At 40.1% G+C, this 12,803-nt stretch overlaps 1 protein-coding gene across 5 annotated transcripts in view; it reads left to right on the top strand.

The window, feature by feature from the left end:
* Nucleotides 1-12,803, top strand: part of DST (dystonin) — a 364,537-nt gene that overhangs the window by 175,160 nt on the left and 176,574 nt on the right. For all 5 annotated transcript variants that reach the window (XM_034991245.1, XM_034991240.1, XM_034991239.1 and 2 more), the window contains 2 exons: nucleotides 9,946-10,058; nucleotides 10,140-10,246. In XM_034991245.1, coding sequence (XP_034847136.1) covers nucleotides 9,946-10,058; nucleotides 10,140-10,246 — 220 coding nt within the window. The remainder of the gene's footprint in view (nucleotides 1-9,945; nucleotides 10,059-10,139; nucleotides 10,247-12,803) is intronic.

Here is a 12,803-nt window from a genome sequence, read left to right as displayed (position 1 = left end):
CCTGCTTCTCCCTCTCCCACTCCCCCTGCTTGTGTTCCTTCACTCACTTTGTCTCTCTCTGTCAAATAAATAAAATCTTAAAAAAAATAAAATACTGCAGCATATCCTAATGTATAGATATAACATAATAGCATCATATTGATGGGCATTATATTCTTTGCTATTAAAAAGTGTTGAACTTTGTATGTGTCTTTGTGCAGATGAGTGAATGTGTTGGTTTGATAAGGTCCTAGAAGTAGAAGTAGAAGGTCAAAGGGTAATACATTTAAAATTTTCAGACCTATATCTGAATTGTCTGCTAGAAGAATTGTACTGAAATACCCCTTCTGCACTGTTTCCCCTCCATGGTGCCTTTGAGAAACATTCCCTTACTTTGTTAATGCATTCTAGCAGATCTAAACCCCATTCATGTTTCCCTGTTCTTTTTAACATTTACCCTTTTCTTCATAAAATTGTGTTGTTTTTTTTTTTTTTTTTTTAATAACTTTTAAGCTATGCGCCAGAGCTGAAATTGCAGGCTTACGTTTCCCTCTGGTGTGCGAGCTCTTAGTCTGAGCATGTATGTGTTAAGAGTTTGGGGGAAAAATGATCAAATAAGTTGGCAAATTTCAGAGTTGATGTATTATTTAGGAAGTTAGAATGTCCTCAGTGGGGCCTGTCTTGAGATAACATATGAGAGGATGCCTTATCACAACGCCAGAGATTTAGGAAGTATGTGATAAACGTCAGATTCCTTTCCTCCCTAAGTGCTGCTGCTGACCCACTTGGGGCAGAGCACGTAAGGGTACTGCGCAAGAGGGGCTGGGCTTTGATGGAAGACTCCCCTTCCTTGGAAACCTGACATAGGCTTCTTTGTCCTGGCTCCCGTCCGCATGCTCTTCTTACCCGTCTCTAACACTAAGATTTCCCTTATGTTGTAGGAACAGCTAACAGGTCTTCTCTCCATCTGTTTTTCTTTGAGAGGTCCATCTGTTTTGTTGCAGTACTGCTTTGACTAATTTTCGGATTCATATTCCTTTGTTATTTTGTGATATGAAGTAGTTTAATATTTTATTTTCTATCAGAGTAAAAAATAAGTGATTTATCCCCTTTTGGAGGAGTATTTATCCCCTAGTGACTAAGGTTTACTTAAGTTCACTGAAATATAGGTATTGAAGGAATTACTTCTCTGTCAATATCAATACTATTCTCTGTATTTGTTCAAGTGTATGAGGCTGTTACAGGGTTAATTGTTCTTTGTGAATTGAGACTTGTTATTCATTAGGTATCTTTTAATTTCCAACGCTGGATTCCAGTCTTGAAGTACAAACAAAGCTTGCTGTAAATCATCGTGTTTTTCATTCTTTGCTCTCTGTCTTGTTGGTACAGTCATTTTGTAGAAAAAAATGGGAAGAAAATTTGAAATAAATTGAGGCATTTAGTTTTGAGAAAAGGGAAAATTACCTTCATAGCTTTGTTTCTTTCAACAATATGTGCCCAAATATGAGCATAAAGGAATACCTACACCCACTTACGAAACTGTGGGTGGATCTCTTGCATGTTCACATTTACTTGCCAGGGGAGGCGAAGACCATATTACAGGTCTTTTTTTTTCCGCTGAGGGGAGGGGGCCAAGGTGAGAGGCTTTTTGCACCAATAAGAACAGCAAGACTGTGCTGAGCCTGAACATGATTTCATCGCAACAGTCATCTACAGGAATTTGTTATGGCAGCTGCTGTACTATCACAGGATAAGTGAGGCACATTTCATGCACATTGTTACTGTGTGACCTGCAGAAGAGCAGACATTGGGAGGCACCCGTGGCTCTGCGCATCTGTGTGTGAGTAGATGCGTAGTGTCCTGGAGTACAGAGGTGGTTCTAAGACTGATTTCTAGGTAAATGAAGGTTTTTTTTTGTTGTTGTTGGTTTGGTTTGTTTTTAGCTTCCCCAGAATCCCTTTCAGTTCCTCGCATGCTGCCGAGTATATACTAGTTTTCTGGCCAAGCTTGACCCTGTAGGCGCCCAGCTATCTGCTCTGTCTGTGCACGTGCTCAAGGAGTGAAGCACACCAGAGAAAGTCAGCTCTCAGAGCAGACGGGTTTCACTGTGACTCCATAATGACCAGCAGTTCATGGTTCAAATGGTTCCGACCAGCAGTCTTTTTCTACCCATGTTAATTCACCCCTTCTCTCCCTCACACTGCCTTTTCCTCCCTCACTGTCAACTGGTGATCTGCACTCCTGCTTTCAGACAATATCGAAGCCAGCAAGTGAAATGTCTTTCTTTTTGCTACCAAAGACACAAAGCTGCCTTCGTTTGCACCCGTCCTAGCCCGTCTTTGCTCCTATTCCTCTTTCCCCCATCCAAGGCCTGTACCCCTCCTTCCTGTGCTCAGATCTTTCTCCTTGGATTTTAAGCACGCCAAAGCCTCCTTGCTCATAAAACAACAAACAGAACTTCTCTCTTAACTCCGTGCTTTTTTCCATCTACTACCTTACATCATTCCTTTCCTTAAAGGCCAGACTTCTCCAAAGAGTTGTCTGAACCCTCCATTTTCATTTCTTCACTCCATATTTATTCCTCACCCGACTCTAATGTGGCCTCTGGCCCCATAATCCACCAAAACTCTTCTGAGATCCTGAATGACTTCCATGTGGCTAAATCCAGTGGGCATTTTTCAGGCCTCTTTTTTCTTCTCAGTCTTTGGCCCTACTGTCCATTCTTTTCTTCTTGAAATCCTACTCTTTTTCTTCAGCTTTTATGGCACTTCACTGGCCTGGTATTCCTCCTGTTTCGTGGGCTGTTCCTGCTCAGCTCCGTCTGCAGACTCAGCCATAAGGCCAGTATATGTCGGGAGTTTTTCAGGGTTGCCTGCTGACTTTCTTTGCTCTCTGTGTTGACTCTCATCCGTGCCCTCACCCCCTTGGTTCTGTGGATTTGACCTCCTAGATATCACCCAGCCTGTCTACTTCTCTCCACCGCTGCCACCTTCTTTTGCAAGCCGCTCTGGTTCCCTACCTGGATTCCGTGGGAATACTTTAACCACTTGAGATTTCTTCCACATCTAACCTCAGATCTGATCATTTAGTCTCCTGTAATCCTCCTTGATGCCTTTCACTGGTTTTCCATAGTTCTTAGAAAAACATTCAGAATCCTTGAAGAAGTTCATGAGATTCTGCATCATCTTGGCCCCTGCATCCATCCAGCCATCTCTTACCATGTGTCCTCCTGCTGTGGGCTCCCCTCCCCAGCAGCGGTCTTATCCTCACATGCCCTTCATGCATGAGCACATGTTTTTCCCTCTGCCTGGGTGCTCTTTCCACCAGGTTTTCTCCTGAACTCCCTTTAGAGCTCTGAGCTCTCCATAGACACAGTGTCTATATTCTTAATGCCTCACTGCCCAGGGCATAGTAGATGATTATTAAATATTGAGTAAATGAATGAACTTGCTAGTTTGTGGACTGAGAAGAATTGCTTATAATGAGCCTACCAAAGCACCAAGTTAAGCCTTCTCTGATATTTTCGTTATATTGTTCTTTACATGCAAGTGAATGCTTCTTAATCACCCATGTATATTGCTCTTTAAACGTCATTTCACAAGTACTTTCACATGAATCCTCTCTTGAGACCTTGGGCAAATCACGTGGCTTCTTAAGACCTTACAGCCAAGGGCGCCTGGGTGGCTCAGTCGGAGGGTGTCTGCCTTCAGCTCAGGTCATGATCCCGGGGTCCTGGGATCTAGCCCTGCATCGGGCTCCCTGCTCTGCGGGAGGCCTGCTTCTCTCTCTCCCACTCCCCCTGCTTGTGTTCCCTCTCTTGTTGTCTCTCTCTGTCAAATAAATAAATAAAATCTTAAAAAAAAAAAGACCTACGGCTATAGCAGCCCAAAATGCCTTCCCTTCACCCCCACACACATCTCAAGATACTCCCTAAGGGATAACTGGAAGTCTAGATGATTCTTGTAGTTCCTGATTTTCTTTAATTCCTGATTTTCACTTTTTGTAGAAGGGAACCTGAGACAGTTTCCGGATGTGTGTTCACAGTCAGAGAGCAAGTTGGGACTAAATCATGGGACACCTGAATCAGAGCCCTGTCACTTTTTTCTACGTCAGAACCTTTTCTCTCAAATATGTGAAAATTGTCTTTAAAAAATGTTTTAAAGTTTGAAAAACTGTGGTAAAATAATGCATAACATAACATTTACCATTTGGTACGTTAATACGTTGTTAAACCATCACCACCATCCGTCCCCAGAACTCTTTCCCTCCCCCCAAATTGCTGGCAACCACCATTTTACTTTCTCTCTGTTTTTTTAATTGAGAAAGAAAATTGTTGCTCAGTATCCTTTCAAATGATCAGATATCTCAACTCACAAAGTTTAAGTGGTTTTGATTTTGATTAAAAAATCTGTCACCAAATGCTGTCCTTTCCAAATTTCATCATTTTACAGTGTATTCCAGAGTTAGGCCACTGTGAAATGTGTCTCCACCCCCCTCCCCCATTTTAAATGTCTTCTTTTCCTCTAGATATAAGCAATAAGAAATCAGTACTGGAAAAGCGGGAAAAAGTTTTGCTGTCTCCTACTGGGAGTCTAAGGCAGTAGGCATGTTTGTGTCTTCTTTGTCTTTGCCTTGTTACCTAATTGTCTGAGAGTATGGTGGATTTTTTTTTTTTTTTTTTTTTGCCAGTGCAGAATATGGATTATTTTGAAAGAAAATGAAAGATATATTAGCGACAAGAGGAATTTTAGGATGATTTAGTTCCCAGACTTGCCTGAGAAGAATCACCTGGGGGAGGGCAGAACCTTGTTAAAATACGGATGACCAGGCCCCTCCCTATATTCTTTTAGTCTGGATTAGGGCCGTAAAAGCACTCCAAGTGTGGGAAACAGTGGTATCGTGTATGTCGACGAGTACTGTTTTGGTGACAATCTGGAACTACAGCTGATTTCTTGGAGTTTATTTCCCAGAGTATGCTGGTATACTCACCGACACACACACACACTCCCTTGTGGTGCTTGTATTATAACCATTATCCGTATCACTTTCCCCACCAGCACAAGCATGCATTCTTCTGTGTTTCCTTTATCTTGGTTTTTCAGCTTCATATCGGATGTTTTCAGTTTATAACGCCGGCATAGTGCAGCAAATTGCTCAGGTGTTGTACTGAGATACACCTGGGTTCAAATGCTGACTGCCCGTTGTCAGATTGTGTTCCTGTTTAAGTTGCATCATCTCCTTAAGCTTTTTCATCTGTAAATTCAGGATGGAACATAGCCTACTGGTTAGGGTTGTTGAGGAGCTTGGGTGAGATAATGCCTTCGAGGCCCTCACTGCATTGCCTGCCACATGATAGTTACCAATATATATTAATCCCTGTTGTTTATTGTTATTTTATAAGACGTTCCGACTGGCAACTTTACCAGTAGCTGAAGTTGAGGGCACATGAGAGCATTAGAAGGGAGGACTCACACCCAGAAGCAGTAATTTATGCTTTTTGAAACTTTATAATTTATCCCTTGCTGGTGGTTTTCAGTTCATGCCTGTTTTCCAGATTGTTTTCAGCAGAGAAAGGCCCTTAGGAAACCTCAAAAGGGTATGTGTTTAGTTCATGGAGAAGCTATGACATCGTGTCCTAGTCCATGTGGATTTTCATAAGGATTTGAAATCCTGATTGGAAGCTATAGGTGGTAGCTTTGTCCGTAGAAATTAACGCAAAGAAAAGGAAAGAAAAGGAACAAACCTGGGATGGAAAATGTCTCCAGGAATTTGAATCAGTGGTATCAGATGGTACCTTCCAGCCTTCAAAGCTCTTTCATTTCTTTATTACTTATCCATTTCTCAGACATTCATGTGCTGAGCTTTATACTAGATATTGAAGCTCTAAACATGGATAAAACACAGCCTCTGCCTTTAGGCAGCCCACTGTCCGTTGTGAGAGACGGACACGTGCATAGTTATAACAAATTGTTGTAAATACAGAAATAAAGATAGTGGACAGCATTTGAGAACAGAGAACGCCAGGTCTTATAGGAAGAATATGAGTTGATCAGCTAGTGTCATGTATGGGGATGAGGTATGCAGTGGACATTTATTTCTTGAGCAAAGGGCAGAGACAAAAAGAAAACCTGATGTGTTTTTGTTTTGTTTTGGGAAATGGACTCTGCTCCTCTCTTACTCTCATGATTCCTAAAACGGAAAATTTCCCAAACATAGGAAGAGGGTTCAGATCCTGGGTAGCCAAAACTTGGGTCTGTATCCACATGATAAATAATTATTGAGTGTCAGTTGAGAGCCAACACAACCAAATAAACTCTATGAATTTAAATAAATTTTGCATACTTTGAAAAAACATCCTGATTTGGATTTTGACTATTGCTATTAGATTTGTCCTTTCAGCCATTATCACATTTTTGGTTCAGAATTTGTTAATCTTGTATCTGCACTAATGCACTCTTAGCTAACTTTTTTCAGTGTCCCCTCAAGTATGTTCCAATGGCCATTTCTAAGTACTTTCTTTCCAAGTATTTTGATGTTGTTTCATGTTCCTTGTAGTTGAACATTTCAGTGTTTGGCATGATGTAATGTGGAAGCCTTAGGTAGTTTCTTGTGCTAATCTTCAGCCATTTATAATTTGTGTACATCAAAATTTCTCTCAGAATCCTATCTAATTCTCATGTGAGCTAATATGTTAATAAAGTACTTGGGGACTGGAAAGTTACTTTGGGGTGTCTGTACCAAAAAAATATTTTCTACGGTTTTCATGTTGTTAGTTTGTCTGTCAGTGTGGGTGGTAACGTATATAAAATATATTAATATATATATCAATAAGTAATATATATGTCCACACACATACCTATATATACCTAAATGCCCATACACATATACATGTGTATATGCATGTAGTTTTGTATGTATGTAGGTTGTGTGTGTGTGTGTGTGTGTAGTCTATTGTATATATTTTTTTGTCTAGAGAGAATACTCTTTCAACATGGGTGTTGTAGGAAAGATAAACATTACTTTTATCCAAAATTATTTTGTATTATGGCAATAGCCACTTCAATACGTTTGGCCCTATATTTTTGAAATAAATTAGGGGCACTAAGCATGCATATAAGTAGTTTGCACTTTTTGGCCTTACTTTTAGTTTTCATCTTATGGCCCTATCCTGGTTTTATACTTGCACTAGAATTTATGTTATCTTCTTATGTTTTTCTTTGTAATCTCTTCTTAATCATTTATGCAAGAAAGGTAGGATATAGATGTATGTTTTAAAAAATTGTTATCTATGAAAATCGAGTCATTCAGGAAAGCTTATATTATAGAATAATAACACAAGTTAAGAGTTAGAATGGCCCTTTTCCCATAAAAGACTAATATATATTACTTTCAGTGGCAGAGTGTTACAGTATAGGATTTTGAAAGGTTTTCAGAAAATAGGGAAATTATAATGATTAATGCATTACAGGAACCTGGGGTGCCGCCTTGTACATGTTTGCAGTAATAGACTGGTTAGTCAGACCTAAAAATGGGAATGAAATTTGTGGAATTAAAGTTCCACAAAAAGGAGATCTTAAACTGAAATAAAACCTTTCGAATGAAAATACAAACCTTCTGTAGGTGGAAAATAGCTGAAGTTTTTAAAGGTGACATGATCCCAGTGAGACTGTAAGGGAGAAGGAAAGTAGAGACAGGTCACAGCACAAGCCTCTCCCGGAAGCTCCGGACACAGAGTGGAAAGGCGGAAAGACTGAAAATGACCGAATGCCTAGGAGATGAGCTCGAGGAGGGACAGAATTTTGAAAGCTTTCAGGCTGTTAGTTTTTCATAGTGGTTTTACAGTTTTTTTCTTTTTTCCTTTTGCTGAATTTTGTCTACTGTTTCACAGAGGAACACCACTTGGGTTTTTGTTCCCTTAAAGTGTTAAATGTCACGATAAAAGAGGTGACTTATCCAAACTCAGTATATTATACAGCTGCCTTTGTACTGAAAGGACTATGTCATTCTGCAGGAAGTTTTATGTTTTATTCTCTTAGTCAAAAACTTGATTCTTCAATGACTTTATTCATTCCCTCTGGGATTACTCAGTGTTTACGTTCTTGCTAATGGCAGGGTTCTTATAACAACGAGCCCTTTCTTGTTGGGAGGTTTGATAAACTCAGAAAGGCTGGTTTTCATTTCTTCAAAATGTGTGAACTTTACAGAAGCAAAACAGTTTTTGAACTTTAGATATTTGTTTTTGTCTAGACTTATATTCACCTGTTTAGTAATCTTGAAGTTGGCAGATTCTTCAGAATGCTTCTGTGTGAATAAAAAACGTTGTTTTTAGAGGTATGCCATTTACCTCTATTGCTGTCAGTAGATTTATTGGTCCTATAATAAATGTAGGATCACTTTTAAGTGATCATACTGGTGCCTATGAAAAACAACAAATTCCCTAATAATTTCCCAGGAAATAGGTAAGTAGGTCATGGTAGTTACATTTCAAGATTATGCACACTTTTCAAAGAGCTATAACACTATAAATAGATTTCTTCGGAAGTCTGCTTTCTCAGCAGATAAAAGAAGAGTACAAATTGCTGCTTACCTTCCTAAGATTAATAATATATTTTTAAAGACTTTTTCCTGTGAACAGCTTTCCAAGTAGTATTCAAAATAATTTGCATTTTAGTCCTCCCCCATGACCTCGGAGCCCTCCCACCCTTTGTGCAGTTCCCAAATGATTATTTTGAGCAAACCAGAATGTCTGTGGACTTTGCTGAGAGCTGTCCTTAGAACTTGATGAGCTGGTTCTTACTCAGTGATTTTGGGATGGGGACCACTCTTTGAATTTTACAGTTTCCACATTTGTTTTTGCATTCTTTTAATGCTTTGGCTTTGAGATGAATGTTTCCTGACTGGCTTTTGGCCTTGTGTTAAGTTTCCAACCAACCTATTTTGCCGCTTTCTCTACAAGGAGTATTTGGGAAGTCTTCTCCTGTCTTGTATATAGACAGAGCTAGCTTTAAAGTATCCCTGTGGTTTAGAGTATCATGGAAGTTTCACACATTAGAAAGAGTTGAAGTCTGGTGTATGAGGATGTGTGTGTGTGCGCATGTGTGTGTGAACGCATGCGTGTATACAGGCATGCGCATATGCAATCTTGTGAAGATATAAACTAGTGCTTATTTTAGTCTTTCATTTATGATTCAGAATTAACCAACCTGCTTACCAACTTATCTATAGATACATATTGCCACTCTTGGTCTCAGCAGAAGGATAAAATACAAGTTTATTAATACATGGTTCTTGCTGACTGAGAGTTGGCCAGTGGTGAGAAGCAAGATATGCATGCGCATTAAACAGTGAGTGAATAGGGCAGGGAAGTATGTGATAATTCTAAATGCCGAATTGACGAGCACAGGCCCAGGAGTGTAAGGAATTCAGGGAACAGAGAAAAATGAGGGTGGGGAAGATCAGTGAGGGCTCCACAAAGGAGGTAGGGCTTAATCCCTGCTTACAAACATGAGTGAATAGTGAGAAGACAACAATGACAGGAAATGGCATCCTGCCCATTGGATGGTGGATGCCATGGATGAGGCACTGAATTAAAGCATAAACCTTTGTGTTTGGGGAGAAACGTTGAGAGGATGCTAGTTGGATTGGAAGGATGCGGTTGGAATAGTAGAGCTTAAATAAGTTGAATGTGACAGATATTCGTATATATTTTGATGATGGGAATTCTTAGACTTTGTCAGAAGTTATATACATTCTAATTTTTATAATTTCCTCACTGCACATGGTTTTGGCATCCACAAGTTTCTAAGAGAGGTCAGCAGTGTTAAATGTTTGATGAAAATCTCTGTATTTCAACCCAGGCTTAGTGTAAATATTTGCCAAAATGTTATGCAAATAGGTCAACACATAAGTGTAATGTTGAATTGGCACGTGAGAAAAGTTAATTAATTATGGTGAATTTTTTCCTAGGCCGGACCTGATAGACATGAATACTGTTGCTGTTCAAAGCAACCTTGCAAATTTAGAGCACGCTTTTTATGTAGCAGAAAAAATTGGTGTTATAAGACTTCTGGATCCTGAAGGTGAGTTGTTGTCCTGACTAGATGTCGACTGGCATGAGAGTCTGATCAACATTTTGAAATAATTTATGTTGCTGCTTATAGATGTTGATGTCTCCTCACCTGATGAAAAATCAGTAATAACTTACGTGTCATCTCTCTATGATGCATTTCCCAAAGTCCCTGAAGGTGGTGAAGGTATTGGTGCAAATGTGAGTATTGTTTTTTTCATGCTAGAAGCTGCTGATTCAGTAATGACGAGTTGACTGAATTCTTTGATAAAGCTTTTTACAGTATTTAAATATCAAATATTCTTTTTTTTTTTTTAAAGATTTTATTTATTTGAGAGAGAGAGAGGGAGTACGGGCAGGGGGAGAGGCAGACGGAGAAGCAGACTCCCCGCGGAGCAGGGAGCCCCATGTGGGGCTCCACCCCGGGACCCTGGGATCATGACCTGAGCCGAAGGCAGATGCTTAACCAACTGAGCCACCCAGACACCCCAATATCAAATATTCTTTAAAGAATTAGAGTTAAGATGCTATTTAATAAATCAGTCCTGTTTGCATTTTCATGACAGTATTCCATCATAACAATTAAAGCATAACTCAAAAAAAAAAAAAAACTTGTTCTTTGTCATAAATAAAGTAGGTCATTTTGAGTTATATATCCTTTTATAAATGAAAGCTCTAAACCACTGAATTTTGGAGTTTTTCATTTTTAACCTGCTGCTGTTTTACATTTGCAGTGTTTGATATCCTTCTGCATATTGTAGAATATCTCACTTCTGAAATCACTTTCAATGTTACTGACTCTCACAATCTCATGAAATAAGTTGGCTAGGAATTCTTTTTTTTTATTTAAAGGTGATATGTAGAGGAAGGTTATTTGACTTTGCCAGCCTACCCGAGCTACTTTGTAAGCAGGGTGAGGTGTCCGGTACGGGGAGCTTTGGGCCCCTCATTAGTCCACTGTTTCCCAGAGATATGTGTGATTCGGTTCAACCATGCGTGTTGTAGTGCTTATGCGAACATGTACTTAGGTATTTCTGGAAGAGAACCGGAAACCCTGCAGAGGTTATGAATTTGAGGATGAGCCCCTTCACCCTGGGCTTCTCCCCTTCTTCTCGCAGATTGCTTTTTTTCTATTTTACTTCGAAGACTTTGGAGCCCATCTTGGGGAGCTCTCTCTTCTGGTCTCTTTCTCACCTCTGTGTGCTCTTGTTTCTACATTTATTTCCATTCTCTTGGTCTTGTTCTTTCTCTCAGAGGTTTATCCTCTCCTGACCCCTGTGTAACTTGCTCCCGTGCTCCTCCTCTGCTGTGATGTCTGCCAGCAAGTCCTTGTTGAGTGTTGGCTTGAGACTGTTTCTTAGGGCCATGACTTGTATTACCTTCTCACTCGCTTCACCCCGTTCCTGACTCTTACCCCTTCACACTAGAACTAGGATGACGGCTTTTTTATACTTTTCCATCTCCATTGTTTCTCTCTTCCCAGCAATACTGCACATTGTCACCAAATTGATCTTCCTAAAATCTTGTATCTTTAGCTTGAAAACCTTCAGTGATTACATAGGGCTTGTAAGGTGAAATCCAGTCTAGATATTCTCACATTCAAAATTCTGCATATACTGGGACACCTGGGTGGCTCAGTCGTTAAGCATCTGCATTCAGCTCAGGTCATGATCCCAGGGTCCTGGGATTGAGCCCCGCCTCGGGCTCCCTGCTCGGCGGGGAGCCTGCTTCCCCCTTTTCCTGCAGCTCCCCCTGCTTGTGCTTGCTGTCTCTCTCTCTGTCAAATACATACGTAGAATCTTTCAAAAAAATTCTGCATATATTAATTTGCTTTCCTACCTTTTTAGCTTTAGTCTTTCAACACAGACTGTTTGCTGGTAGCCAGGGCATTTCTAGTTCAGAATCATAACTTACTTGGGACTTTTATCCTATCTTTTATCCTACCCCCACCCACCAAAGAATTACTTACTGGTTGTTGCAGAACTGCTCAGGGACTACCTTTCCCGAGAATCCTTTGGTGACCTTTCTGAGGCACATTTAAGCTTACCCGATTATTATCTCAACCCTTAGCATATATTACCTGTTTCAGGTATTTCAACACTTAATTAAATACTGGTTTTCATTTTGATTAACTGTTTATATTAAGAATCTCTTGCCTCCCCATCTAGACGGTGACTCTTTGATAAAAGGTATTATTTCTTAAAGTATTAAATTCCTATTGCAACACTTGGCACAATGCTTTGAACATAATAAGCACTCATCAGATACTTAATTGAATATAGCAGGTGACAGCCTTCCAGTTTCCTCCATTTTTAAAGTTTGTTTAATGAGTAATCCAATCATATACATTTCCTATAATTTTCATTCCTACCTACTTTCCTACATAGTGTATAGATCTTTGAGTCTCAGGTAGACAGTGGATTTTGATCTAGAAAGGTTGGTAGACAATGGCAGCTAACCTGGCTTGTACATGCTATTACTTCTCTTCCTTTTTTTTTTTTTTTTTTAAGATTTTATTTATTTGACAGAGAGAGAGACAGCGGGAGAGGGAACACAAGCAGGGGGAGTGGGAGAGGGAGACTGCTTCTCCCCCTGCTTGTGTTCCCTCTCCCTCTCCCGCTCCCCCTGCTTCGGTATTTCAGTTGAAATACCCAATGTGGGGCTTCATCCCAGGATCCCGGGATCATGACCTGAGCTGAAGGCTTAGCCACGGAGCCACCCAGGTGCCCCTATTACTCCCTCTTCCTGGGTGCCTGGA

The sequence above is a fragment of the Mirounga leonina genome, unplaced genomic scaffold, assembly GCF_011800145.1.
Source record: "Mirounga leonina isolate KUSES-001 unplaced genomic scaffold, KU_Mleo_1.0 Mir_53, whole genome shotgun sequence".
Classification (NCBI taxonomy): domain Eukaryota; kingdom Metazoa; phylum Chordata; class Mammalia; order Carnivora; family Phocidae; genus Mirounga; species Mirounga leonina.
Note: the sequence above shows the minus strand (reverse complement) of the source record. Positions and strands in the feature narration are given on the sequence as shown.